Source organism: Leptonotus elevatus, chromosome 13 (assembly GCF_054856555.1).
Source record: "Leptonotus elevatus isolate MCC_2025b chromosome 13, RoL_Lele_1.0, whole genome shotgun sequence".
In the NCBI taxonomy this organism is placed as follows: Eukaryota; Metazoa; Chordata; class Actinopteri; order Syngnathiformes; family Syngnathidae; genus Leptonotus; species Leptonotus elevatus.
Genome location: NC_141251.1, coordinates 3,794,705 through 3,818,298, shown reverse-complemented (window position 1 = coordinate 3,818,298; position 23,594 = coordinate 3,794,705). Strand labels below are relative to the sequence as shown.

Below are 23,594 nucleotides of genomic sequence, written 5' to 3'. Positions count from 1 at the left end.
TAAACATTTTCCAGTTCAAGGTCCAAACATGCTAGTACAGCAACTGTGCCTTGCTACTAGTAACACTTTTCCACGACTGGTACCACACTTTTATCCGACAATTTAATAATAAGCCTTCTTGTAAACTACTGTGGCCCAACGAGTAGGCATATGTTGCGAACTAGTAGCTTCCTGCCTATAGGCATATTATTACTGTAACACCAGATTTCACACTAGTAGTTTTGCCTCTCTTGTAACGTGTCTACTCGATTCCTGAATTGTCTTACTAGTACATGGACCTTAAGATGGATATCAAGTATGCTCTGTGTTCCCATTAGTAATACAATTCAGTGCACTAGTAGAACACCAGTGTCATACTAGTAACTAGTTATTTTTCCACCATTACCGAACCTTTGACTACTATATGACATTCCCGCAGAATAGTTGGACAACTTTGGCATGCTAGAAGGACAACTAAATGTTACTAGTGAGGCAAAACTACTTGAGGGCTACTAGTAAGTTCCTGGAAGCTACTAGTATTGCGGGATACATGCAGATGTGTATGGTAGTAGTGGCACTGGTTAAAAATAAAAACATGAGAAACTTCTATGTAAACTTGGTAGGTGACAAGTAATAAATTCTGTGTCTGTACTATACAACATATAAAAAATATACTTTGAACGAGTGACAAAATCGCTTTATCAGCTAAATCCATTCAAATGGACGTCAACGCAGTTTTTTACGGTCTTTTAGCGCCCCCTATCGTGTATTTATGGGATGAATTTTCTTTACAGCCAATCAGATTCTACTTCACTGCATCACGAAGATATATCCTTGCGGCTGATTGGCTACCTCAAGTCTCGGAAGCCCCGCATTACATGTCGGTTGTGGCTGGGCAAAACGAGGAGGGGAGGGGATATTTCAATGGCGGCCAGTGGCGCTCCAAAATGCGAAAGTCGGGATTATCCACTGTATTTAGAGCGCGTTTGAACACGCAAGCTTAGTTTGTTTGCTCACCGGCGGTTCCCCGAGAGCAATTGCCGCTCGGGGGACGCGTTTCTGGCGTTCTTTCCACTTCGCGTGGCGGACTTTACGCGCTTGGTTTGGGGGATCAGGCCTAGCCGGCTGGCTAACAAACAAGCCTTCGCCGGAGTTGAAAGGTAACGCAGAGTACTTGCCAAACTATTTTTTTCAATATTATATTTGCTACTTAAACTCGTTTCTGTGTTTTGCTTTATTTACCAGCCTCGCTGCGTAACGAACGTAAAATTCCCGATGTTTTTTTTTGCCATCAGATACGAAGTGTAAACTAGCTGTTAGCACTCAATGCTAACAGCTATCGGCTAACTTTATGTGAACTTTACAACCCGATGTCCCGCACGGAGTATTGCCGCATTGTTAGCCGGACCAAAGTTGATTTTATCGTCAAAATAGCATAGGGGCGAAGTTAGTGTTTTGAAAGTGCTTCTAATTGACGCGTGTTTAATGTGTCGTGCATTCGACAATTGACGGAAACGTGTTGAAAGCTGGTTAGCAGTTGGGCTAGGCTCACTTTGAATGCTGTCACTGTCAAATATCATTGTATAAGTACAGCGGGTATATATTATTAGTTTATTTTAAATTCAAACTGTTTTCACCGCAGCGTTGAATTGCATCAACTTCTACAAAATAACAGTAATACGCTTGTTTTTTTTTTTCATGCGATCTCTTACAGATATTGTATAAGGGTGTCAGTTTTTTTTTCTGGGTCAAATTTTTGCAGAGGTGGTACCGTTCTGATCGTTCACAGAAGTGGCTCAGAAAGTGTGTTTTTGTTGTTTAGCATTTGCTTTAGAACAGTTGTCGCCACATTGCCTTAGAAATTACTCACTTTGTAAAGCAAAAAAACAAGCTTGCATATAGATTAATGAAAATCAGTCAAGTCAGACATGCAGGCGTGTGTCACAAAGTAAACAAAAGATAATCTGTCAACACTTCTGGAGTTTTTTCCAGCCGTAACTGCTACAACTCCCATCATCTGCACTTTGACACACCGTCCAATGAGTTTTGAAACATTCGGCTGAAGGTGAGCGGATAATATTGCCAGAATGACTTCAGAATTCTTCCTGCTGCTTTTGTCATTAAACACAAAAGAACCACATACCTATCTGGTCATGGAATAGCTGAGCAGCCAATTGTCCCTTAAAAAGCAGAAAGTGTTGTAGTTTTTTACATTCATCGTTTCATTTTAAATCCATTATGGTGCTGGTCTGAGCCAAAAAGATGAGAATTGTGTCCATGTCCCAATATTTATCGACCTGACTGTAATGTCGACGTTGTCCTTATGTTTCAGGTTACAGATAATATGTAACATAAAGCCACCACTATGACATCCAGATTTGGTAAAACGTACAATCGCAAGGGAGGCGAGGCCAACTCCAAGTTCGAAGAAGTCTTCTCCAACAGGAAGCCCACCTTGAGCACCAAATGGGGCGAGACCACCTACAAGGCCCAGCTGGGGGCCAAAAGGCCTCACTTGAAGTCGGACGAGCCGTCTAAGAGGCCCCGCATGGAGGACAGCGACAGCGGGGACGACCCGTTTGGGTTCGACAGCGACGATGAGTCCATGAGCGTCGACGAGGGCGGCGCGGCCAAGGCGGTCGCTGAAAACGTCGCTGTCGTGGCGACTGCTATGCAGAGTACGGCGAGCGCAACGGCCAAAATTCCAAGTAAGTTGTGGTTTGTGTCTGAGGTTTTTATCAGTTCAGCAAAGTTGTGTATGACTATGTAACATGTATTCATGATCGTGTATATCTTTACGCATGGTTTTGATGCTTCATATTTGTTTTAAGTTCTCTGCCTCTTATCGTGTGGCATCACAACTATTACTATTATTAAAAGTACTAGAAGTACATTTTCATGACGTCACATATTGTAAAATTCCTTTGTGTTATTGTCTGTTTCACAGGCAAGCCAGCAACTGAAAATAGCAAGCCGCTGTGCAAAAGTGCGCCGGAGAGCAGCCAGACGCCGGCGTCCCCGGCGAACACGGCAGCCCCCTCGGCTCACAATTCCTCAGGGACCCAGAGGACCGTCTTCACCCCTCAAACGGCCATCGCGCAGTCCAGCGACGTTCCAGGTGGCCGCACAGACTTGCAGACCACCTCCTCCTCGTCTAATAACAATGCGCCGCCATTCGAAGAAAGTCCCGAGCAGGGGCCGCCTCCAGAGCCGGTGGACAACATCCCCCCTTCTCCGTTCACCCTCAGGGCCTCAAACTGCAAGAAATACCTGTCGCGCGGTCGGTCTAACATATTATTCCCCGAGGACGACGCCGACGCGACTCCCGGAGTTGAAAGTGCTCCAGAGAAACCCAACAGTGCCGTTTCTGCCTCTGCGAGCAACAGCGCCGCCAGCGCAAAGGTGGCGGCCAAGCCCGCGGGCAGGGGAGGCGGGAGGGTCCGCGACTACACGGTTCTGCACCCCTCCTGCGTGTCGGTGTGCAACGTCACCATCCAGGACTCGATTGAGCGCAGCGCAGACGAGCTGGTGATGTCGGCCACGCCCGCCGACCTTGGAGACACGGGACAGATGAAGAAGAAGTCGGATGTGCAGCCGAAACCTACAAGGTGAGCGAATAGGATTTCTGTGGATCATTACAATATGTTACAAGTAGGATTTTATGATCGCCAAATGTACGACGGTGTATTAGGGCCATGTATAAATTTATCTACTTCTTTTTTTGGGGTGGAGGCCGCGTGTGTGTAATATTCCAAGAAAAAAATTGTAAATTTGCGAGTTTATAAAGTGGCAAATTTGCGCATATTTTTTCTCACAAATTTGCAACTTTCTAAAGAGTTTTTTTCTCAGAATATTACCCCCCTCTAAAAAACAAAACAAAATATTTGCGTGGCCCTAATACACCCATCGTACGATGAAATGACAGTCTCAAAAAAAAAATGCGGGCGCAAAAAATGCACAAAAGTGTTATTAAATTTGCGCATATTTTTTCTCACAAATTTGCAACTTTCTAAAGAGTTTTTTTCTCAGAATATGAACCCCCTCTAAAAAACAAAACAAAATATTTGCGTGGCCCTAATACACCCATCGTACGATGAAATGACAGTCTCAAAAAAAAAAAACGGGCGCAAAAAATGCACAAACGTGTTATTGCAGTGAAACTTGATCGTATCTTGTAGATACAGAACCACTCAGGTCAAGGCCAAGAAGACCAAGGCAGAGTCAAAGCTGGAGTTCTTCGGCTTCGAGGCCGATGAGCCCAAAGAGGGCGACGAGGCCTCCGAATGCGCCGCAGGAGGGAAGAGCAGCTACAAGATCAAGTACTTCGGCTTCGACGACCTCAGCGAGAGCGACAGCGACGACGACAGCCCGAACGTCAAGGAGAAGAAGGCCAGGACGTCTGCGGCGGCGTTGGCCGCGCTCAGCTCCGGCGTGGACAGCCCGCACACCAGCGACTCCCAGGACAGCCAGGCCAGCAGCAATACAGGTTTGCTGGCGCTTTAGATTGATCACGATGTAAATCCTGTGAATCAACTTTCCATAGCACTTGTTGTCATTGTGGTCGCTCGTGAGTCTATTTCAGGTGACTTTGGGCGAGAAGCGCCCTCCACGCTGAACGCTGTTGTTTTCTTAGTGGGGGAAAAAAGTAGCGGTTTTATCGAAGTAATTCCCGCTCTTTAATTAGTTACGCAAAACTGTGCTTGTGTTGGCACACCGCGCAGTTGGGGGGGTGCGGGTTGGGGAGTGGCTCATTTGCATAAGACTGGATGGAATTCGCAGACATTTAAAGACACGTGGGAAATGTTTTAATTAGAGCCCGACTGATATGGATTCTTTGGACTCTCTGAGGTCGATGCCTATTCCGATACTTGGCTGAATAAAATTCCGATAACAGATTAATCAGGCGATTAAGTTAAAAAATATGTACAGGTAGATAATGAATAGAATAACTTAATTTTTTGGGTTCTTCAAGCCCGCATCCTACTGCAGGATGAACGTTTGCGGCGCTAGCGAATGCTGAATTCACGTGAGGGTTCGCTCAAGCTCGCAATGTTTCCTAAACGTTCTCTCGCATCCTCAACCAGTTTTAATGGTTCTCTAAACAGTCCGATGGTCTTTGTTGTGGCATGGACATTTTTTTTAACCTGAAGACTTGCGATAAGAAAGGCCATTAGGAAACACTACGACCTTGAACATATCCTGACGTGAAATCAACATTTGTTAGTGTTGCAAATGTTCGCCCCTCAGTGGGGTACAGGCTTTTACTGCAGATTAAAAAAATAAATAAATATATATATATATATATATTGATGAAAAAAAATCCCTTTTTGGCACATTGACGCTTGCAACTATAGAAGTATTAATTACAGGCAGAACATTTGAACTGTTTTATACGACGGCATATTAGGGTCACGTATACAGAGGAAAACATTTTTATTTTATTTTTTATTATTATTATTTTTAATTTCCAGTATGTTTCAAGAGTTTTTGCTACTTGATGAAGTGGCAAATTGACAACAAAATTCGGAATATTGCCCCACCCTCAACATTTTTTTTTTATACGTGGCCCTAATACGCCAACGTAGTTTTACAATACTTTGTTGTTACAACAGAGAAAATTCGGCAAAAATGTAATGATCCTACCCCCATTTTTTTTGCAGGAATGTTAGAATGTCATTATTTTTCTTGTGTTGTAATGTGTAAAAAAAATTGTTTTAATCAAAATTGGCAACAACAACAAAAACTGCCGATTATGAAATGGCTACAATTGGCCAGCCAATTAATCGGTCAGGCTGTTGTTTTAATTAGTTAAAAAAAAAAAAAAGGACCTCCTCATTCCAATCTATTTTTACTCCATAGCAGGCAATGTCCTCATTGTTAATACGCATTTGGGCTGACGTCACGTGACGATGCTTCTTGTCGCCCGCCATCATCGCTGTTGTTCCTCCCGCAGACAATTTTGACTTCTCCGACGACTCCAGTCCGGGGGGCACCGAGGGCCAAAAAGGACGCTCAGGGAAGCAAAGCGAAAAGTCCAAGGACCTCGGCAGCGGATTCAAGAAGATCTTCAGCGGGCCCAAAAAGGTCTGTGAGTCATGATGCGATATTCGTCTTCCTGGCCTCATCTAATTGGTGAGAGCCATGCTTGAACCCATTCCAGCTGCACGATGAAGCATGTGTGTTGCTAATATTACCTTATGGGCAGCCTCATCTGAATTATTCTGCTCCAGTTTGCCATGTTGCATTCACAGTACAGCCTGTTTATCTTTATTATCCTCTGCATAAGCTTTGGGTTGTTTGTTTTGGTCCGTCGTCTTTTATACTGCGTTTCTGCTACGCCTCGCGCGCGTTCACTAAAACCCACTGTGCGGTTGTTACATAATTGCACAGCACTCTTTGTCATTTTCAGGAAGTGCTTTGTGGCGGTGGGGGGGGGGGCTTGTGTTCCTCGCCCCGCCGCCGACGTCTCGGGCTCGTTGACGTGCTTTGTATTGTACAATATTCATGTGTTCGCTTTGTGTTAATGTACAACAATAGAGCTTATGTTAAGCGCTTTATTAAAGCGTACGGGAAGTCCAGAATTTGTTTTGCTGGCTACTTTGCATCAGCGACGTTGTTTGTGGAACTTCTGACATTTAATGCAAGAAATGTAAATACATTTAAACTTTTTAAAACGCATTGTAAATGTTTTTGAACACAAAAACAGCCGTGGTGTCATAACAATTTTATCACGGGTTGTGGGTTTCCTCAGAAGAAGGTTATGACAACTCACCATGACAAGTCACCTCATCGTATTATACACAAGTGTGCTCCATTTAATTGTTGTGTAGACTATCAGTCAAAAGTTTGGACACAGTTTTCTCTTTCAGTAGAATGAGAACACACCTGAACAATTACTGTTGATATGCTGAAATCAGAGGATTTGGACAATTTTAAATAAAAAAAATGGCTACTCCCCAAAACGTGTAAATACGTTCTATTTTAAATATTACCGTGCTCCCAAAGACGTAGTGATGTTTTTTATGCTAGAACATACAGAAGGCTTTGATGCAGCTTCTAAATTGAAACGGCCAGCAGGTGGCAGCAGAGTATAAGAGATCAGCCAGGGCCATGTTGCAACCAGCTCTTTCCCCCAGTGTTTTAAACAGATTTGTGAATAATGATGAAACTTAGCTATATTCTAATGCTAATTGCTGTAAAACAGATATAAATATACTTATTTTTCCTGATGAAAGAACAGACTCTAATCTTTATTTTAGTAGGTTCCATGTTTTTATAGCAATAGAACACCATATTCTGTGGGCCTTGCAAAATCAGTCAAAATCCAGTAAAACAGCCCACCGACAGAAGGGGGTTGCTTCAGTGAAAATTTGAGTTAAAATAGTTACTTGTCGATTAATTTTGACAGCTCTAGACTGGAGTTTTTCTCTGTCATTTATTGCTGCCCATCATGTCAAGTTAACCCACCGTTTCTTGTTTTTCAGTCCCCTGCCAAAGCAGTGTACAACGCCCGACACTGGAACCAACCGGAGCCCGAAGAGATTCCCGTGCCGCCCCTCTCTCGATCGCAAACAGCCCCGGTAAGGCGCCGCCACCCCGCCGCTCAACAAATTGCGTTTGGCTCTCATTTTTGCCACGTCGAGCATTAATCTCGTGGCACTTAGGAGCGCCGTTGAGATGATGAAGACGGGTGTGTCTTTGTTTAGCGCACAATGCACGCCGCAATATGGAACCATTACCATTTGTTACACAAATCCCCGTTGGCCCTCGTGAGCACAAGGCAGAATATTGTTTATTGGTCTCTCAGTAGTCAACAGTTCTGCTTTTAATTGCACTAATTAGTCTCTTTCGCTTCAAGTGGAATTGTTTGCCCTGGCGGTGAACTTCCATTTACAAAAATACTGTGTTTTAATCTCCCCTCCTCCCCACCAAACGAGTCAATGTTTGCTCAGGGACTCGCAAATTACACTTTGTCAACAGCAATTTTCAAAAGTTGCCCTCAACTTTGCACTACCTCATCTGTTAAAAGCACTTATTAAGGACTTGTGTGCTTAACAGACTATTCGGCTGCGTTAAATTGTCAGGACATGTCATTAAACAGATTTTGTGGCTGCCGCCTGAGTCCTGTTTCTCTCTCTCGTTCTTCCTCCTCCCCAGGCCATCTTATCGAGCGGCGGAAGCGGCGGCGGCAAGGACAGCAACTCCCATAAAGATGACGGCTTGTTCAAAGCTCCTCCGCCCCCGCCCAAAGTCATTAAATCAGAGACCATTCCCACGCGACCCTACCAGGACATCGTCACAGCTCTCAAGTGCAGGAAGGAGCACAAGGAGGTGAGTTGTGACCCAAATACAGGCCATTCGTTATTTGGATCAGTGTAACTTGAGATCTTGACATTGACCAAAAATGGTGTCCCCATTTGACATTTATTAAAGAATAATGTTTTGGTCTTCTAGGTTAGGTTTATGCTTAATTAAAGTCAAATGAGTCATAAATGAACTCATTCACTCCCATCCATTTTGACTAATTTTGCAAGGCTCACCGAATATTGTGTTCTACTACTATAAAAACATGGAACCTACCAAAAATACATTATTTCTATCTGTTTCCGTTTTGCAGCAATTGGCATTTGAATATAGCTAAGTTTCATCATAATTCACAAATCTGTTTAAAACTGGGGGAAAGAGCATGTTGCGACATGGCCCTGGTTGATCTCTTATACTCTGCTGCCACCTGCTGGCCGTTATTGTAATAACTACCATTGTTTCAAGCATTCTCTTCAGTTCAGAGTCTGCATCAAAGCCTTCTGTATGCGCTAGCATAAAATAGAACGTATTTACACGTTTTTGGGAGCAAATGAGAACGTCAAACAACAGTTGTATATACTTCAATTGCAGTTAACTTGTGAAACTATGTACACTGTGACTACAAAATTCTACCCAAAAAGTGTGGCATAAAAAGATCAGTAAGTTATGAAGCAGATTACAACAATATTGTAAGTAAATCTGTGGCTTTGTCGCCTCAACTTCTCAAGTTTCATGGGGGAAAACCCCCCCCGATATGTAAACACGTAGAATGCACTTTTTAATTCTGAACTTATCTAGACATTTTACAAAAAATATATCCCAATATTTTTCTCCCAAAATTGCAGCCTTTGTGATTTAAAAATTGCATTATAATACTTCTATTTCATGAATTATTCAACCCTCGAACACATATTGCAAAATAAGCATTCACATCTACACTATAGAGCCAGTATTTGAACCCAAACCTCACAACTGTGAGCTAGACATAGGCTGCCATAGCATGGATACCGATACTAAATTCGTGGGGTGCTTGCAAAAGACATCAATTTAATGTTCAAATGCTCAGATTTTCAATAAATGGCCTGAAACGAGCAACTTTCTTGATGGTGAATGCATTTTGAAAGTTAAAACGCTTCCTTTTGACATGTTTATGCCCTTCTCTTTTCATGTGCCAAATTCAAATTGATTTTGTCTATGCATATATTCATATCAAAAGGTCCAGCAGAAGCTTCAAAACATCAACACATCAATTTCACTATGGAATAAAAGTGCATGAATCCTAAAAGTTTCGTGACGAGAATGAGCAGTCTGTGATTTTGTGCCTTTTTCAAACCCTGCCGTATCTGTTGGTTTAAGCCAAAGAAAGCAATTAAAAGTGAAGTGAATCCGTCACGTGATCAGGTCCTCCTCACGGAGCCGAATGCCACCATAGGGTGTCTTCCCTCCACTGTCTGCGCTAATGTCACCATTTGACTGGAAAAAGACGAGGAATAAAGCGTTTCCCTGAGAGGCGACGGCTCGTTTGGGCACACGCCCTTGCTTTGCCAATTAGCTGTCTTTAACCCCAACCATTTGCATTCTGCCAGCTGTACACGGTGGTGCAGCACGTCAAGCACTTCAACGACGTGGTGGAGTTTGGAGAAAATCAAGAGTTCACAGACGACTTTGAGTACCTGGAAACGGGCTTGAAGAGCAGTCAGCCGCTCAACACGAGATGCCTTAGGTAAGAAGATGAAACCCTTACTTTGCCTTCACTGATTTTTTTTTTTTATACGTTAATGCTACGGTTTATATGAGTGCCAAGTAGCTCATTAAACTGATTGAACGGTGCAAGTGCTTGTCTCTTAACATTTGTCCGCGTATTAGCCAATTTCAAAAGCGACTCGCGCTTCCCGCCAAAGCTCATAACCCCGCATCTCGCTGCTTCAGCGCATCTTGGAAATGCTCCAAGGGTTTTCAGATTTAAATTATTTCAGCAGCTAGAGCGCGAATGATGCTAGTTTTGGAATGACACCAAAAACATACCCGTCTCCTGCATGTGCTTTTATATTTTGTCATTAAGATTCATGCTGCGAAGTTGAGGAAAATGTCAACAGTTGCCCCTTTGCGGAATTTTTGCAGATAGCAAAAAAGAAAAATTTTCCATGACATAAATGCTATAAAACATGCTAAGGGTGCATTTTACAGTGCCTTGCTAAAGTATTAGCCCCACATAAAGCTATAAAAAAAATTATTTTGTGTGAAGAATAAACACAAAGTGGGACACAATTGTGAAGTGGAACCAAATTCATTTGTTACAAACTTTTTTTTCCCTCGAATATGAAGAAAATATGAATTTGGTAGTAATTGAAATCACGATTGGTACAATCTTTTATTTTTTGGGGTACAAAATAAGAAAATGTTTAAACATTTAAAAAATATTAAGACAAATAAATGTCTTTGAAACACTATAATTGTGCAAGTTCCTTTTGGACTAAACAAGATTTATTAAATTTGTTATTTTAAAATAAAATGAAAAGGTGCGAATATATAAATTTAACCAACTCAGTATTAATAATCTTTTATTTTTGTTTACGATTGTGCCGATTTTGTAATTGTGGAGTGTAATAATTGTAATGGATTTTGATTAATTGCGCACAGCCCTAGTGTGCGAAATTTCTCACCCCCTTTTCTCTCAGTGCAGCATATCCTGGTGTTAGGAAGGCCAAGTCAAAAGTCCACACTTGAGTTCAATTGAGAATCTGTAGAAAGATTTAAAAAACTGCTGTTCGAACTGTTTTGCAAGAAAGAATGGGCAAAAATTTCGGTCTCTCGATGTGCAAAACTGATTGCTGCTTTTCTGTTTTTATTTGTAGACAAAGGTTCATGATATTGCATACATTTTGTTACACTTCATGATTGTGTCTCATTTGGTGTTGATTTTTAGATATAAAATTAGATAAAAAAAAAAAATTTAAGCCTGAAATGTGGCAAAAGGTCAAAGCTCAAGATCATATAATCAACCAAGCCCCGCGCATTTACACTCTTTCCTCAAATGGTGGCACATGACTGTAAAGACACCGTTTGATTCATTTAATTCCTCTTTTCTTTGTCGCAGTATAATCAGCCTGGCCACGCGGTGTGCCATGCCCAGCTTCAGGATGCATCTGCGGGCAAGAGGCAAGGTGGCGCAGGTCTTCAAAATGCTCAGCGACTCGTCGCAGCACCCGGTCAGTTGCAAGTCCGGTAATGATTGCCACTCTCTCGCACCTCACTGTTGTTTACTCAAATTATTTGGCCGGCAATCCGTCAGAACCTCGCCTTGTGCACGGCGGCGCTCATGTACATCCTGAGTCGCGACCGCCTCAACATGGACCTGGACCGTGCCTGCCTGGAGCTGATGATCAAGTTGCTGGAGCTGGACCAGGATTACTCGGCCGACCAGGACCAGCTCACCGCCAAGGAGGTGGCTAAGGTCAAGGAGAAGATCCGGAAGCTGTGCGAAACGGTACACAACAAACACCTGGACCTGGAAAACATCACGGTATGTTGGAGGTCGTCACTGGAAATTAAGCAAGTTGAATTAAGGGGTCATGGGCTAATTTTTTTTGTTTTTGTAGACGGGCCACCTTGCTATGGAGACATTGCTCTCGCTGACGTCCAAAAGAGCAGGCGATTGGTTCAAGGAAGAGCTGCGGCTCCTGGGAGGTTTGGACCACATTGTCGACAAAGGTACATAAGATGATCATGGTATTTTATAGGGCTGCTCGATTATGGGATTATTTTGCCAATAATTAAAATCACGATTATTTTTTGGGGGGGTTCAAAACAATTTTTTTTTAAGCATTTAAAAATATTAGGACCAAAAAAATAATAAAAAAATAGAAACACCATAATTATGTAAGTTCCTTTTGGACCAAACAGAATTTATAATAATATATATATAATAATATTTATTTCATTATGTTGGCAAAAACCTGAAATTGGAATGCACTGTGCAGTAGGACAATCATTTATTTTTTGGTACAAAACAAGAAAATGTTTATACATAAAAAAAATATTAAGGCAAACAAAATTATTTGAAACATTAATTATGCAAGTTATTTTTGGATTAAACAAAATGTATTAAATTAGTTATTATTTTTTTAAAAAGGTGCAAATGTATAAATTTAAACAAAAAAATGTGTATTAATCTTTTTTATGCTGATTTTGTAATTGTGTAGTGTAATAATTGAAATTGGTTAATTGCACAGCTCTAGTATTGCACATGAGGCTGGACAGAGTGGCACACTTTTAATATGCGTAATGTATACAGGAAAACAAACATGGATTATTACATCTTCTGATTTAAATTAGGTTACTTACAAATGTGGATACAAATCTGATTCTTATCAAATTTGTGCCAATGGCACCGTATCAGATGAATCTCATCAATTCAATCTTGACTTCATCGAAATGCAGTAATCGCTGCTATTTGTGTGGGGATCGGGATCGAGGTCTGGCACCAAAAGCGAAAACCAAAAAATAGTTGAGCACCTGTAAATTTGGTTACTTTGCTACTATTATACAGCGCTTGAGCCAACTTAGAAGCTTCTGTGAAAGAGCTCAACGATTGCTGATATTCCCACCACATGTCTGGCCAAACCCGCTGCAAATCTAAACGACAGCGTATACATAAACGATTAAATATGGCGTGTCCAGCATTGAATGAAGGAAAAAATTGCTGAGGCAGCTGGTGGCGTAATGCCAAGGTCGCCCTCGTTTAAATCAGTGCATTGCTGTTTCATGTGTTGAGTCAGTATAAAGAGAGCCATATTGGATATGTGTCACTTGAAATGTTCATGAAAAAGTAGGCAGTCAAACATATCGGATAGAGGCTTTAAATTGGAAATGGGCACCGGGACCTGCAGTGTAAATCCAGTTTAGGAGGTACTTTCTGCTGTGAGTTAGTAGAGCCGCTGACTTTGATGCGCCAATCACATTGTCTCATTCTTCATCGTCGTTTCCGTAGTGAAAGAGTGCGTGCAAAACCTGAGCCAAGAGGACAACAAGGAGAACCTGGTGGCGGCTTTATGGGGAGCCGAAAGATGTTTGAGAGTGCTTGAAAGTGTAAGTTCTCCGCCGTCAGTCAACCCCGAGGCCAAATTGAGCGCTGAGGTTTTAATCCAGCTGATGATTGATCAGCACCATCAAAAGTCTGCTTTTCACCTTTACAGTTAGATGCCTTGACTCCTCTACTTGCACTTAATTGATATCCTTTCTTTCACCTATGGGGGCCAACAGGTGACCGTGCAGAATCCAGAAAACCAGGGTTACTTAATTGCCTACAAGGACTCGCAGCTCATCGTCTCGTCGGCAAGGTGAGGACCAAAACTGTCGACAGTCTTTCGGTAAGGCCCTTCATGTTTTCTTGCGTGTCTTCAGAGCGCTGTGCTACTGCGAGGATATGATCCAGCGCTACAGCAGGGCCTTGAACAACAGCTCCTTGTCGGCGGACTCGGGCGCCAACGCGCTGCCTCACTGTAGCTTCAGCAACGTGGGCAAGGCGGTGGAGGACTGCATGAGGGCCATCATCGGCGTGCTGCTGAACCTCACCCATGACAACGGTAGAGATTGAATTAGAAGATAATGTATTGTGTGGTTATGCGGAATTACCGAACCCTTCTTTATTAGAAGAAACAGCCTTTTCATCAAATCTGGCTCTCTTCTCCTTGAATTCGGAAAGTGTTGTTATTGTGATCCCCATCATAAATCTTTAAGTGTCCGAATAGAATTGCTCAATTTGGTATTAATTGAAATTGTAAAGTAAAAAAAAACAACACACACCATTTTTTTTTTTAAGATATAAGCCAGGGGAAGCAGACAGAATGAAAACAGCAGAGGCCCCAAAGTTGAACCCTGTGGAACACCTTGTTACCTTATACATGTGAGCTCATATTGCACATATTCGTCTGACCACGTTCAATTGTCATGTTTTGTCTGCAGAATGGGGTAGCACGAAGACGGGCGAGCAGGATACGCTCATTGTCACCGCGCTAAATTGTGTTCTCCGGGTTCCGCGTTTTATCCCACAGGAACAACGCTTTGACGTGCGAGTACTGGTAAGGTGTTTAAAATTTCATAAATGATCATTTCAACCAACGTGTACCTTTTTATTTTTATTTGTGTATTCTGCATCCTCGTTCCAGGGTCTGGGCCTGCTCATCAATTTGGTGGAGTACAGCTCTAGAAACCGCCACTTCTTTGTGGACATGGAGTACACCATGGTTGACTTCTGTCTGGAGGACAGCCTGGCGCAGCCGGCCGACGCGTCCGCGGCAGAGTCAGTGCAGTCAAATGCGGCCGAGACTCAGGAAGACGGAGCGGAGAAGCCGGCCGACGCGTCCGCGGCAGAGTCAGTGCAGTCAAATGCGGCCGAGACTCAGGAAGACGGAGCGGAGAAGCCGGCCGACGCGTCCGCGGCAGAGTCAGTGCAGTCAAATGCGGCCGAGGCTCAGGAAGACGGAGAGGAGAAGCCTGACGCCGCTGGCGCTTTGGCCGCCCTGGTGAAGGTAGCAAACATATTAAAGCAGTGATTCTCAGTCAGGTACACAAGAGAATCACTGCCTATAATTAATCAATTAAAAAAAAAAAAAACATCACTTTTATTTAATGCCTCTTCCTTCCCAGCTCTTCCTGGAGAGAGAGCGCGCCGCCATCTTGGCCGAGGCCAAAACCGACGACCTCATCAGCGAGGCGCCCAAGCCGCAGGACCAGAGCGGCGAGTGGAAGGAGACCGTGGGCGAGATCCAGTGGGTGGCGGCCGAGCCTAACGACAGCCAGCCCGAACCGGAGAATCCAAAGAAAGAGGAGGAGGACGAAGAGTTGGACCTAAACAAAGGTAGATGCTTGTTTTTAGGCTACTATTCCGCTTTTGAAAGCTTGAGAGGGATTTTTCCTTTCTTTTTTTTTTCTTAACTCTTTGAAACCCAAATATAAATTAGTTTTTTTTAATGTTTTTTTTTAATCCTAGAGCAAACAGAAGGCTTTGATACAGCTTCTTACGTGAAGAGGTCGCTTAAAGCAGTGGTAGTTATTACAAAAACGGCCAGCAGGTGGCAGCAGAATATAAGAGATCAGCCAGGGCCATGTTGTAACAAGCTCTTTTTGACAGTGTTTTCAACAGGTTTGTGAATAATTATGAAACTTAGCTATATTCTATTGCTAATTACTGCAAAATGGAAACGGATACAAATATACTTTTCCTGGTGAAAGAAGAGACTCTAATCTTTCCTTTTGTAGCTTCCATGATTTTATAGCAATAGAACACAATATTCTGTGGGCCTTGCAAAATCCAGTCAAACAGCCGGAAGCGATGGGGATTGCTTCAGTGAAAATGTCTGGGAGTGAATGATTTAAAGACATTTCAACAAGTTTAGAGCTGGAGGTTTTTGTTAGGTTTTTTTGCCAATGTTTTCTCTTTTTACTGAAAAATAAACCAATTTCAGTCTGTCTTTGTTTGTACACCTCCCTCTTAAAGTTCAGTGTTGCCGAGTTTGAAATCAGCTGTGGAAAAAGTCAGCCATCCACCCATTTTTGACAGCAAACATTTCTCTTGTTGCCGAAATATTCCTCTAATGACTTATTACCGTTCCTGAAAGTTGACACCGTGAAAAGGTCAGGCCAGGAAAGATTGTAGAACCTCCCAATTTTTTCTTTTTTCGCATGACCCCTGAAATTTAAGCGTTTCAACCGCTCTTGGTGGAATTGCACTTTTCAGTTGCATCCATCGGACATAGTGCTGCGGCTGGTAAACATTTCCTTTTTTTTTTTTTTTTTAAGCTTTGCAGCATGCCGGCAAGCACATGGAGGACAGCATTGTGGCCTCCTACACGGCTCTGCTGCTGGGATGCCTCTGCCAAGGCAGCCAGGTACCCCCCCGCATTTGTTTGTGTCAAACGCAATGTTTTCCAGGATGCCGCTTACCTGTTTCTCATATATAAAATAATGATGTAAAGAAAATAATGGTACCAACTTTACCTGCCATTTTAAACTCATTGCAACATTCATCATACGGGTGTACCTAAAAGTAACCACTGTTGATTAACAAAGCGCTTAACATTCTTCATGACAAAGGTCTCGTGCAAAAGTGTTTTTCTTTCCAGACCATCTCGTTTGTGTCTGGCAGGTGAACGTGACTACTGTAAGGCAACACCTCCCCAAAGGAGACTTCTCCATCATGACGGAGATGCTCAAGAAGTTCCTGAGCTTCATGAACCTCACTGTGAGTACTCACGATTTCCATCATTGGGCTCGGGGTTTAATTTGATCAATGAAATTGGATCATTTTGTATAGCGACTTCTGGAGTTTAAGGCACATTTTACTATCGTCACTAATTATTTTATAGAAGTTAAGAACTTTGAAAGAAATTTGTATTTTAAACATACATGCTAACAGAGTAGTAAAGTCCATTATTACAATAAATATAATGATACTCAAAAAGTCATCGTACGTCTGTGGAGTCATAAAGCAAGGTTGAGAACGGTGAGCAAAAATATTACAATCTTTTTTTTAGTTGTGTAAATATTTTTTTCATTGAACACAGTTTATTTTATTTTTCAGCTAAATAGAACATTTTTGATACATTAAGAAACGTGTACCACGTTGCGTAAAAAAAGAAAAAAAAGTCTTCTTCTGTTTTAATTATTCATTCTCAGTAAGTCACAGTGTCCCGTCACTGGTGAGCTATTTTTAGAATAGACTCATGGACAACTTATGTTGTCCTTGGAGCTAACTAGTACTCGCTGGCACTATTATTTATTTATTTATTTATTAGGATGATGCACATTAATCAACAGCAAAAGTGCTTCCATGTTTGCAATGTCTCGAGTCTTGCTCCCTCCCTCCTCAGTTCTCTCAGCTCAGTGTTTATTAAAAACCTAGTCTTGCCTTGTCAAACCGATAATTGTCCGGTGCCAAATATATATAAATATATAGTCGCTGCTATATATATATATATTTTTTTTAGGTTTTTGTGATGTCTGTATTCAGTTTCATCCTCCAAAAATATAAAAATGGACATGAGTGTTTTTCACATAGCAATGACAATATATTTATATATATTTGGTACGGGACGATTATCGGTTTGACAGGTTACCGTGGTTTTAAAAAGACAAGGTTTCAATAAGCGCTAAAACTGTCGCTATGTGAAAAACATCTATGTCCACTTTTTTTATTTTTAGGTTTTTGTGATGTCTGCATTCAGTTTCATCCAAAAAAACTAAACAAAATGTTTTTCACAAAGCAGCAACGATATCTAAATACACACACACACACACACAAAACCAGGTTTTCAAGTGGAACGATTTGGATAGAGTGGGATTATGATCCAACGCACAACTTTCCCGTCTGATGTGCGTTGTGGTTTGTGTCCGCCAGTGTGCGGTGGGCACCACGGGGCAGAAGTCCATCTCCCGGGTCATCGACTATCTGGAGCACTGCTAACAGCGGACGCTAAGACTCAACGCGCCGACCGCACACCCGAGGGGACGCGGCGGGCCGTTTCTGGCCAGAACGGCGGGACTGGGGGGCACGGGGGGAGGGGGGTGGGGGGTATGTCGTGGTCGTGGTCGTTTTCGTGCCCAGCAGGTGGCACACAAATTGAACCAAAGCCAGCGCTCGCCGTCCACATTCGTCCAACGTCGAGGAGAGGCGACATCTGAAATTTCACGGACTGTTCCCTTGTTTGTTTTTTTTCTTCTTCTTCTTCTTCCACGTCAAAAGCCAAGAGCGAACTCGCTGAGCAGCACGAAGAAACGATCACATTCATGCATGTCGTAATGACGTCTCCATGCATTCACTGGCCCTCGAGTTTGCAGTTGAATGTCAAAGTTCATGTGTTTTGGAATTTAGGTTCTCACATTGCCCTTTTTATTTAGTTCTCCTTTTGAGGGTTTCTTATTTGTATTTTAGGAATTCCGAATCTGCTTTTAATGAAATCGGGGACGCTTTTGGAGTGACAGCGGCTCAATCCGGACCTGTCTTAGCGCGCGCGTGTGCTTTTAGATTAATTGAAATCCAACAACGCAGTACAATAGTGTCACAATGAATTTTAACCTTGCAGATGTGAATTACTGTGTGCATTTTAAAATAAAATAAAAATAATTGTAATCATATTTTTTATTTAATTTAATGATCTCTCCTTTTTGTTGTAGCATCTAAAAATGTTGTTATGTCATTGGACAGCACAGTGGCTGGACATACTGCAGGCAGAATGGACTCCAAAATGTACACTTGGGGCCATTTACTTATTGGGAACATCATTCTCCACGAACAAGCTATAGTCATCGTTCCTCTTGCGAACACAATGAATAATGTACCATGTGAAGTAAAGCAGCTCAACTCAAATAAATATGTGACCTTTCTCTCAAATTTGGTCTGCCATGTATGAGTATGTGCACTTGAGAATAGCATGTTTGCCTCGCGGTTCCAAAAACGTATATTTGAATTAAGGTTAATTGAAGACCCTGCTTGTTATTTAAGGAAATACATTTGTATTAAAAAAAAAAAAAACATTTTTTTGGGGGGGGGGGGGGGGGGGGGGTTTGCGTATGTCCAGCCACAAGATTCTCCCCACCCTACACAAATATTTATATCCCCCTCATGTGTAGTCATTCTAGCCATGCCCGTCTAGGCGGACAACATGCGCTCGGCCTACGGGCCTGCAGCCCTCAGTGATGAACTTTGATTTTGAAACATGTCTGCTCTGTATGGAATTGTAGAATGTAAATACTGATGTACATAAGCAATTGATGGACATTGACAAAGATGCTTAGACTACTTTTTTGCCGCCCCCCTTCTACCTCCTCTCTTCCCTCCCCACCTACCTGGAAGCTGATGATGATATTTTTATTTTATACAATATTTCTGTCATTTGGAAAAAAGGAGTAAGGAAAAATAAAATGTTTGTACCCGTTTCTGTGTAAATAATTCTGGAAAAAGTAAAAGGGAAAAAAAAGCGCATTAGCATTGTTTCATTTCCATGGTACTTATAACAGCCGTTAGCCAATTAGCTTGAAACTACTTGCTATTCATGCTAGCATCTGCTTTAAGTTAAACGTGAACAGTTGTGCCTTGAGATACGAGTGACCTATTTATTTTTTATTTTTACCTTTACATGCAAGCAGAGTTTAGAGCTACAATGTGAATGTAATTTTCTGTCTTATGTCAATTTTCAAAGAGCTTACTAACATTGGCCGATTAATAAGTCCGTTCAGGCCGTAGTTAAAATTAATTTCTGCATGTACTGTAATAATTTATGTAATTAATTGTATGACTGACTCTTGACTCCCGGGACTACTAATTCCTTGCCCGCTTGCATGGTCATCGGCGCTAGCTACGCTGTTCAAATGGCGATTAAGTGTAGTGGGAGTTGGACAGCCCCCCCCCCCCCCCTTTCCTACTCGGCTTAACTGAATTTTTACGGGATGTCAGCCGCTCTGAGCGAGCGAGGGAGCACAGAGAGAGAAGATGAGGTGAAATGATGCCGCCGCAACCGCCACCCCGGGATTAATTTGGAAGCTGTCCATCAAAGCGTCTGCTCCCCAGCATCCACATCTGGTTTCACCGCACAAGCCATGGATGGCATGGCATGATTGAGCCGACAGGTGTTTTCATGCTCCCTAGGTGCCACTGGGGGGCGTTAGTGCTCTGTAATGATCTCAGATTGGTGGGCTTTCTTTCTTTCGGCAGTTTGTTTTTTAATTTTTTTTATAGATCCTCATTAAAGAATATGGAATCACCAAGATTATTTTTTTAAATTGGTGACAGCTACCGTTTGCTGAGCGACCAGTTTGACACACACTTCTGAAATGATCTTTAATCTAATTTATTAGTAAACCAGATTACAACAATATTGATGTATTTGAAAATGGCATTGTACTACATTGTAATATCAGTTTGAATTTAAATAATTGTTTGGCTCTAGTTATAATTTAAACACTTTTGGCAACTGATATTTGAACATTTAAAATGTTGCATTTTACTGAAGCGCTGAGTAGTGGTGATCCTTCTTTGGTTTTTTGGTTTTTGCCTTTGTTACTTTTACACTGACCCCTAGTGGGCAAGGTGGGCACACCAAAAGGAGCAGCAGAATGAAATTAATTGAAGCATTAAATTGCTTAATTATTTGTTAGGACTAATTATTTGTTAGTACTATGTTTAATGTTGGATAAAGGTTAGTAGCAATTTTAATAATAAAAATATATCAAAGTGAACCATTTTAATTTTCTATCGATGAGACATTTCATACTAATATTTACATTTTTTCATTCTTAAAATGGGTCAATTTAACCCGCAATCTTTAATATTCCAAAACCAACCCAATGAGCGTTTTTATCTTATCATTAACCATTTACATTGCAGACGTCAAAATCGATGTGTTTATGTGAAGTTTCATAGCAAAAAAAAATTGTATAAGCTCAATGTTCAGAAATCATCTAAACTTTTCACGGCAAATATGTCGAAATGAACCGTTTTTTTGTATTGTCTGTTGGTGCCAAATATGAGAGCGAAAAGCTGACATTTGTTCTTCAACTTTAAAGTGGGTCATTTTGACCCACAACATAACAAACGGGTTCACAAATTAAAGTCACTTAATATTTGATTAATACTAATAAATAAATGTTATAGAAATTATAATATATAAATACAACGAAATACTAATCAATAAATATTATATAATACGGAAGAGGATTAGGGCCAGTGAAGAGAGAGAAGAATAAAGTTTGGCAGAATTCTGACTTTAAGGTGAGAATTTTGAGAATCAAGTCAAAATTCTGACTTCTGGCTTTATTTTCAGAATTCTGACTTTAAAGTCAGAATAGCACTAATAAATTCAGAATTTTCACATAAAAGTCAGAATTCTGACTTTAAGGTGAGAATTTTGAGAATTAAGTCAAAATTCTGACTTTATTTTCAGAATTCTGACTTCTGGCTTTATTTTCAGAATTCTGACTTTAAAGTCAGAATAGCACTAATAAATTCAGAATTCTCACATAAAAGTCAGAATTCTGACTCATAAATCTGACTTTATTCTCAGAATTCTCACCTTAAAGTCAGAATTCTGAGAATAAAGTCAGAATTCTCATTTTAAAGTCAGAATTCTGAGATTTAAGTGAGAATTCTAACTTTAGATTCAAGTCAAAATTATCGCTTTAAAAGTCAGATTCCTGAGAATAAAGTCAGAATCATGCTAAACACCCTACCCCCCCCCCCTTTCACAGGCATTAATCCTCTTCCGTAAAATAATAATATATAAATAAAACCAAATACTAATAAATAACGCGGCCAAAAAGTCACCTCGACTCTGTTGACATCCACTTCTAGTTTGTTGCCGTTTGCGCACATGTTCAAGTGTCAGATGAAGGAAGAGAGAGTCCAGCCTGTCTGCGCTGTGGCGTGTGCGTGACTCTCACTTCAACGCACTGGCCGCCTCCACATTCCTCCTGCAGGGTGACTCGGGTGCATGTGTGGACGCATGGGAGTGTGCGAGGGTTGTGTCAATCCGTGTGTGTTGGTAATAGTAATGATAATAATAGAGTGTGAGTGAGTGAGTGAGTGAGTGTGTGCGTGGGTGAGTCTGAATGTGAATTTGTGAATGTGCCAGCTTGAGAATGTGGGAGGATCATGTCGGTCTGTTTTGTGCATGTCGGTGTTCGAGTCGTGTATGTTTGCGTTTCGCGGATGTGAGGAGGACCTCGACGTCAATTAAGACTCTTTAAGAAAAAAAATAAAATAAATAAGACTCCACCCTTAAAGAGTGTAAGCAATATATTTGATCTCATTCACTGCCATTGACGGCTATAGACGTCAAAAATTCATTTGGACTATTTCTATTAGTTTCACTCCCCCCCACACACACTTTTGTTAACAAGAGTATGAAAACCTAGATTTTTTTTTATTGTACATTTATAACAGATATAAAATTTGTGATTAATCGTGAGTTAACTAGTGAAGTCGTGATTAATTACAATTTTAAAAATTCATCGTCTGACACCCTTAATTTAAAAAAATATTTTCTTCTTTTTTTTATTAGGGGCATCAAGCTATTTAAAAAAAATTGTTATTTATCACATGACTTCACTAGTTAACTAAGTTAATTAATCACAAATTTTATATCTGTTCTTAATGTACAGTAAAAAAATTATAGGTTTTCATACTCTTAACAAAAATTTTTTAAAAACTGAAACTCATAAATAGTTCAAATGAATTTTTGACGTCTATAGCCGTCAATGGCAGTGAATGAGTTAATTAACCTTGTTCATTTTCATTAAAAGACTGAAATGGCAAGTTTGCTCTATATTATTTATTTGGTTGTTACTAACATAACTATGAGGTTCATTTTTCAAAAATCATTTCCAGTTGAATACATTTTGCAGAAACTTAATTGGACGTACGCCGCCATTGTTATTTACGTTGGCTCTCTGCCAAGCAATGCGAAACGTCTATAAAGAAAGCAAGGTAAACCTCGTAGCGTTCCTAAAGAAACATGAGATCGGAAGAGTCACCCTCCCCCACCCTGCCACGTAAATAACAATGGCGGCGTACGTCCAAATAAAGTTTCTACAAAATGTATGAAACTGGTAATCATTTTTGAAAAAGGAATCTCATAGTTATGTTAGTAACAACCAAATGAATGATATAGAGCAAACTTGTCATTACACTTTGTATTGTTAATCCTTTTTTTACTGCCACCTACAGGACGGGAGTGGAACTGCGAGTGGATTTAAAAAAAAAAAAAAAAGTTTTAAATTGACTTGTTCTAAGTGTTTGAAATGTCAGTATTTGCACTTGTTTCACACTTCGATGCGACATATACTTCACTTTCAGGACGAAAAGACATCTTCGAAACAAAAAGTACCTTTGGTCTGTTCTGGACTTCTGTTTAAAGCTTTGCTCATAAAGCATCGCGGCATGGAGATGATTGTCTTTTTTTTAAATTTTTTATTACACGCTTAGTTAAGAGGGAGGAGTACACTTTGTTTCCTTGGCGGAGGTCTGCTCTCTTCTGGGCGCTCTGGTTTCGTCGTCTTTTGCGCCGGTCACAGCGGCAAACCCGTGGGCGGAAGTTGGACGATTTCTCGGGAGCCCCTCACAGAAACGATCTGGCTCGCGGCATCTGTTTTATGCGCGCCGAGCCGCAGATAATCCCATCAAAGCGGGCGATGAAGAAAGTTTGTTCAACATGCTAATGAGACACGTAAGAATGTCTCGCCAGGGCAGCCTTTTAAGACTTTTATTTTAAAAAGACAGCAGGCCGATGTTTTATCTCGCTAAGTTGTGATATCTTCAA

General features: G+C 41.2%; 1 protein-coding gene across 1 annotated transcript; it reads left to right on the top strand.

Moving 5' to 3' along the window:
- Positions 1 to 860: 860 nt before the first annotated feature.
- Positions 861 to 18,824, top strand: wapla (WAPL cohesin release factor a). The gene is made up of 20 exons (XM_086093297.1): positions 861 to 1,139; positions 2,312 to 2,687; positions 2,927 to 3,587; positions 4,158 to 4,465; positions 5,933 to 6,063; positions 7,464 to 7,559; positions 8,137 to 8,310; positions 9,870 to 10,006; positions 11,381 to 11,492; positions 11,576 to 11,806; positions 11,883 to 11,994; positions 13,274 to 13,371; positions 13,546 to 13,622; positions 13,687 to 13,868; positions 14,248 to 14,363; positions 14,451 to 14,813; positions 14,932 to 15,142; positions 16,084 to 16,172; positions 16,430 to 16,525; positions 17,681 to 18,824. Exons 2-20 carry the CDS (start codon positions 2,345 to 2,347, stop codon positions 17,744 to 17,746), a joined length of 3,603 nt encoding a protein of 1,200 aa, XP_085949423.1. The 5' UTR covers positions 861 to 1,139; positions 2,312 to 2,344; the 3' UTR covers positions 17,747 to 18,824.
- Positions 18,825 to 23,594: the final 4,770 nt, after the last annotated feature.